This window comes from Lactuca virosa, chromosome 6 (genome assembly GCF_052849685.1).
Source record: "Lactuca virosa cultivar CGN04683 chromosome 6, Lactuca_virosa_CGN04683_v6, whole genome shotgun sequence".
Classification (NCBI taxonomy): domain Eukaryota; kingdom Viridiplantae; phylum Streptophyta; class Magnoliopsida; order Asterales; family Asteraceae; genus Lactuca; species Lactuca virosa.
This window is the reverse complement of record NC_136431.1, coordinates 59,612,479-59,618,554: the sequence shown is the minus strand read 5'-3', so window position 1 is coordinate 59,618,554 and position 6,076 is coordinate 59,612,479. Positions and strand designations below refer to the sequence as shown.

The 6,076-nt window shown below is 34.7% G+C and overlaps 1 protein-coding gene across 1 annotated transcript; it reads left to right on the top strand.

Annotated features, from left to right (window-relative positions):
- Positions 1-1,655: 1,655 nt before the first annotated feature.
- On the top strand, positions 1,656-5,415 carry LOC145119329 (ankyrin repeat-containing protein At5g02620-like). Its single transcript, XM_079054981.1, has 4 exons — positions 1,656-1,928; positions 2,196-2,557; positions 3,244-3,653; positions 4,124-5,415. Exons 2-4 carry the CDS (start codon positions 2,227-2,229, stop codon positions 5,000-5,002), a joined length of 1,620 nt encoding a protein of 539 aa, XP_078911107.1. The 5' UTR covers positions 1,656-1,928; positions 2,196-2,226; the 3' UTR covers positions 5,003-5,415.
- The last annotated feature ends 661 nt before the right edge of the window (positions 5,416-6,076 follow it).

The window sequence follows — 6,076 nt, the reverse complement described above, 5'->3', positions numbered from 1 at the left end:
GGTGTACTTAAGAGACGTTGGCAAGTACTAACGGTCGGGGCAAGGTCATATGAGGTGAAAAGGTTACAACACGTAATATATGCATGTATCATATTGCATAATATGATTCTTGAAGACGAAGGAAGAGCGATATGCCGATACAACGAAAATGAAGTTTTGCCAAATGTCGAAGGAGTAGCCGTTGGTACACAAGAGTATAGGGTGAATAGAAGAGAAGTACACAATCGCGACATTCATCAGGCCCTTCGTGCTGATTTGGTGGAGCACATTTATAGGGCTCATATTCAGCCCCCGCACGAGTTATCTCACGATGATTTGTTTGACGAATCAGACGAGGATTCTGATATGTTCGTCGAGAGTGAAGATTCCGACGACGAGAGTGACGCTGGGGAGAATGATGCAGATGATCAAGGCGAGGACGAAGACGATGATTCCGAGTGACGTATCTAGGTTTAGATAAAATTAGGATATTAATTAATAATTTTTACTATGTCGTAGGTTGTTTGATTTTTTTTTTTTGCGGTTTTTTTTTCTACTTATTTAAATATTAGGGTTAATGTAATTTTTATTTTACTTAATGAAATGCTTTTTATTTTTAATTAAATTTTATGTTTGATATTAATTTAAAAATTATAAATAAAAAAATTTATTTTATTTAATATATAAAAAAAAAAAAAGTGAGGGAAGAGCTTCCCACCAATTCCTTGGCTTTTAGGTGAGGGAAAGGAGAGTGAGGGAAAGAGGGGTATGGCCCACAAAAAGTGAGAGAAGCTTCCCTCCCACTCATTCCAGTCTAATAAATAAATACTTATTCAGAAAAATCAAGAAAAGCTTTGAAATACCATTATGAATGTTTTGACCCTGAACCCATAAGTTTAAACCCATAACCCATGAGTATATGAGTTGAACCCAAGAAACTGGAAAACTGTCAAAATCGAATTCAAAATCTGAAAAAACTGAACCGACCAAAAACCGACCATATTGAGTTTTGAAAACCAGAAACCGATCACTTTCGGTTTGGATCCAAAACCAATTCAAACCAACCCATGCACATCCTAGTGGTGGGTCCAAATTATTTAATAATAAAAGGGATAGGATGGGTTGGGGGATTTTTTTTATTAATAAAAATGAAAAAATAATAAAAATAATTGAAAAAAAAATTAGAAAGACAAAATAGATATTAGACCAATTCTACAAAGAAACTTGCTCAAAATGACCATTTATCCAAATTTATTAAGGTTTAGGCATGTTTCCGGAAAAAATACAAACCACAAAAATTATTTTTACAGTTTTGTCTTAAAATTAACCAAGTGGAATTATATTGAAAAATCTGGTTTAATTTATAATTGTCTCTTAAACTTTCGGTTCCGTTCCGGATAAAACCCAAACCATGTGGAACCGAAATTATAGAAATATTTAGAACCGATGACCGACCCATTTGTGTGTACGTTGGTTTGGTTTGATACAATATTTGGTTGGTTCGGTTCGGTTCGGTTCCGGTCCAAACCGAATCCTTCCAAATGGTTTTTTTGGTCATTCATGGTTAAAGAACATTCAAGAGGTTTCACGAAATAGTCAAATCATAAGCAAGAAAAAACGAATATTAGGATTCAGAACATCCATGAGACCACCACCACATAAAGAATGCGTATGATTGCTTAATGTCTATTTTCTATTAAACCCCACTTTTTTCTTCCCCAATCCTTTGAAATTACTACACTTACTTTTACTTGCTTGCCTCCATTTTCAACCAATTAATCCAATAATAATCCACCTCTCATCTCTCTGATTCTTCTGCCCTTTAATCATTCTCCCCAGTGTCTTGCTGGCTCTGCTCATTTGTCCCTCAGAGTTTCTAATTCTCTATGCGATTTCCAATATGGTTTGAGTGATCCAGTCATCAACAAAATCTGTTCTTCAAAACCCAGGTAGGGATTTAAGTTTTAATGATTTATAAATCAGTTTTTGATATCTGTCGCCCAATACGTTGCTTCTTCTTTCAAGTTAGGTTAGTTTTGACCTTTTCCCCTCTGGTTCGGATCAATTTCTAAGTTATGATCGATGAATTCTTCATTATTAAAACCGAATAGCGAGCACGACAGCTGTTCAATGATCTAAGCAACTTAAACCCACCTGAAAATTGTGATTGATATGGGTTTATTTCATAACTTATTAAAGTTGGGTTTTTTCATCAGGATACGACGATTTTGATTATAATTCAATCAGATGGATTCTCCGGTGGCCGGAAACCGCCATCAGAGCTTAAGCAGAACTAGAACAATGGAGAAAAAAGATGATACATCGTTACATATTGCAATTAGAGCAGGGGATATAAATTCAGCTGTGGAAATCTTAAGTAGCACAGATGAACAAAAATTGAATGAATTGTTGTCGAAGACCAATCAATCAGGCGAAACCCCTCTTTATGTTGCAGCTGAATACGGTTGCGTTGATTTGGTGAGAGAGATGATGAAGTATTACGACCTTGAGGCAGCTGGTATCAAGGCCAAAAGTGGGTTCGATGCCTTCCATATCGCAACCAAACAAGGAGATCTTGGTATGAATTCGAATTCAAGCTCTTGTTACTTGTTTTCGCTTTTAAATTCTCTCGTTTATCGTTGATCGTTAAGGTCAAATCCATTTAAATTGAGCTGAGAATTGATGTATTACTATATTAGTTCTTGAGAAGAAAAAAAAAACCCGATTCCCATCGACTAGTATATAACAAATATAATTAAAAATATAGAATCTTTGGATTGTAAGAAGATCAACACTCAATCTTGAATTCAGAAAGTAATAAGTTTGACCTAAAAAAAGTCAAAGTAGTAACTTTTTCTTGGGATTGGTACGAGTTCTTTATAACCTAAGCTACGAACCTAGCATAAGGAGCTATTTGGCTTTGAATAATCGGATTCAGAACCAGATAATCAAGGCTAATTAGGTAATTTTACATTTATCTTAAAGGACAAACTAAATAAACGCCATTGATATTTTATTTATTTGGCAATTTTATAGTTTAACGACTTCCATTTTATTTATTTTTTCAATCAAACCATAAAATTTAGTATTATTTTCTAATTTAACCATGTTTGACCTAATATAACCACGTGTTAATTTTGAAAATTACCGGTGATAATACCACGTAGCCCAAAACATAATGGTTTTTCTGTAAATTTACCTTTATCATGCTACAACAAATGTGATTCTTCTAACATAAAATCCGATTTACTTATTTCTTTTCAGAGGTATTAAAAGTTCTTATGGAAGCACAACCCGAGCTTTCAATGACATTCGATCAAACAAACACAACCGCATTACACACAGCTTGTGAACAAGGTCATATTGAGGTGGTGAAGTTTCTTTTGGAGAAAAATAGTAGCATGGCTACAATCGCAAAAAGCAACCTTAAAACCGCTTTACATTCATGTGCAAGAAAGGGCCATTTGGAAGTGACGAAAGCACTTTTGGAAAAAGTGCCTGAAATTGCCACTAGAGCTGATAAAAAGGGACAAACGGCACTTCATATGGCTGCTAAAGGGCAAAATGTGGATATTATTAATGAACTTGTTGCGGTTGATAATGGATTAATAAACATGGTTGATAAAAAGGAGAACACTGCGTTGCATATAGCTACACGAAAGGGTCGCAAAGAGGTACGTGTAAGGTTTTTGAGATAGTTGACTTTGACTTTTAGGTTAAAATAATGGTTTTTAGATTTACTTATAAGTTTAACACAAAGTATGATTTTAAAAGGTGGTGTCTTGAGTCTTGACCTATGAATTCTTAAGAACTCATGAATATTGCTTCATATGCAGATTGTTCTAAAGGTTATCATACTTTTGTTTTAAGCAAGTTGACTTTGACTTTGAGGTCAAGATACTAGTTTTTAGATTAGAATTGGACTTGAATATTCTTATACGTTTAGCACTAAAAATTGTCAAGGTGTAGGTTTTTCTTTGATTTTTACTGTAGTATTGATAATTTTTTCAACAAGTGAAAAAGTTTACACAAACTTCCATTTGTAGATTGTTCTAAAGATTATCATACTCTTGTTTCAATAAAGCTGACTTTGACTTTTGAGGTCAAAATTCATAACAACTCATCTACATTGCTTCATTTGCAGATTGTTCTAGCATTACTAAACCACAAGGAAATAATCAACAAAAACACAGTCAACAAATCTGACGAAACTGCCCTCGATACAGCCGAAAAATTACGCCGACCCGAAATCGCGACAATTTTACGCGAACACGGATTCGTAAATTCAAAATCAATGAAAAAAACCGCGCCATTGACTTCAACCGCTCGCGAACTCAAACAAACCGTAAGCGACATCAAACACGAAGTGCATGACCAACTCGCGCACACCCTCAAAACTCACAAAAGAGTCAAAGGAATCGGAAAACGAATCAACAAAATGCACCACGAAAGCCTAAACAACGCGATAAATTCAACAACCGTTGTCGCCGTCTTAATCGCTACAGTCACTTTTGCAGCCATATATCAATTACCCGGTCAATACGTTGATGATTCAAACCAAATCCCTAAGGGTTTCACTTTGGGTGAAGGAAATATCGCTTCGAGTCCCGAGTTTATTGTTTTCTTGCTTTTTGACTCGCTTGCTTTGTTTATATCGTTGGCGGTGGTGGTGGTTCAGACCTCGATTGTGGTGGTGGAGCGGCGGGCGAAAAAACAGGTGATGGCGATTATTAATAAGTTGATGTGGTTGGCGTGTGTTTTTGTTTCGATTGCGTTTCTTGCGCTTTCGTTTATTGTTGTTGGAAATGAGAAGTGGTTGGCGGTTGGTGTCACGGTTATTGGGTCGTTGACTTTAGCTTCGACTTTAGGAACAATGTGTTATTGGGTGATTATGCATCGGATTGAGGCTAATAATTTGAGAAGTATTCGTCGGTCTGCGAGGAGTAGTAAGTCGCTTTCGGGATCCGTGTCAGGACAGTCAGATTCGGAGAACGATGATTTCAAAAAACTGTACGCAATCTAAAAGCATCAACAACAATAACCATAGCAACACCCAGTCCCGTTAGAATGGGGTAGGGGAGGTGAGATGTAGGCAGTCAGTACCAGAGAGTAGGACTGCTTACATGGATGGCCACCATCGTGGTATTATTATTATTATTATAGTGTAAATGCAAATAAAATACTGGATTTTGCGGGAATAAATGATTTTGGGAAAAAATCGTTTGTTTTTGCGAAGTCTGAGTGTTCTTTTCGTATTTTAACGATTACGATGGTTAGTTTAGAATGGGGAGGTAATATGATGATTTTAAAAACCGATTACTATTTCGGTTATATTTTTGCAATTTATTTTGCTACTTGTATTGAACCAACTACCGGGTCATATGTATATATATTTGCAGGTGATAATGTGATGTGTAAAATAGTGGAGTTGTTATATACTCATATATGTCTTTTGAGCCCTTTTTTTGTGCATTAGTTGCTGAATTCTTTTTCATGCATCAATGCATGTAGCGTGTCTCGATAGGAATTTATGGTTGTTCACTATTTGGATAAAACCGAATTGTCCAATTGGACAATTTGGATTGGACTATTTGGTTCGGATATTTGGATTTTTGAATTTGTTTTTAACAAAACCGAATTATTATTTTGGATTTCGGATTGGATTTGGTTTATAAAATAAGAACCGAATAGTCCAAAAAAACCGAATAAACATTTATTATTTATTTATATTTAATATATATCTATAGTTATTTATTAACTTTGTAATTTATTTTTTCAAATAGGTTCAAAACGTTTCACCCGATAAAAAACATTAATATGCATTTTCTCTCAAAAGTTTTCTATCTATAAAATATTTAACTATAATATACCTTCTTAGTAGTTGTTTATTAATTTCAAATCAAAACTAAATAATTTGTTTTCACTTCTTGTGTAAAATTCGGTAATATTATAATTATATGTCGTTTTAAAATGTTGCGGTTTTTGAAAACCGAATTATAAAAACCGATCCAACCGAATTGTAATTGGATCGGATTGGATTAGATTTGAATTTAGTTTGGACTATCTGGATCCATGTTTTGAAAACCGAAATCAATTT

Excerpts from the sequence above, each read along its gene's own strand:
- LOC145119329 (XM_079054981.1), top strand. The coding sequence starts at position 2,227 with ATGGATTCTCCGGTGGCCGGAAACCGCCATCAGAGCTTAAGCAGAACT. Across the intron at positions 2,558-3,243 it reads AACCAAACAAGGAGATCTTG|AGGTATTAAAAGTTCTTATG; the intron begins GTATGAATTCGA and ends ATTTCTTTTCAG. Across the intron at positions 3,654-4,123 it reads CACGAAAGGGTCGCAAAGAG|ATTGTTCTAGCATTACTAAA; the intron begins GTACGTGTAAGG and ends CTTCATTTGCAG.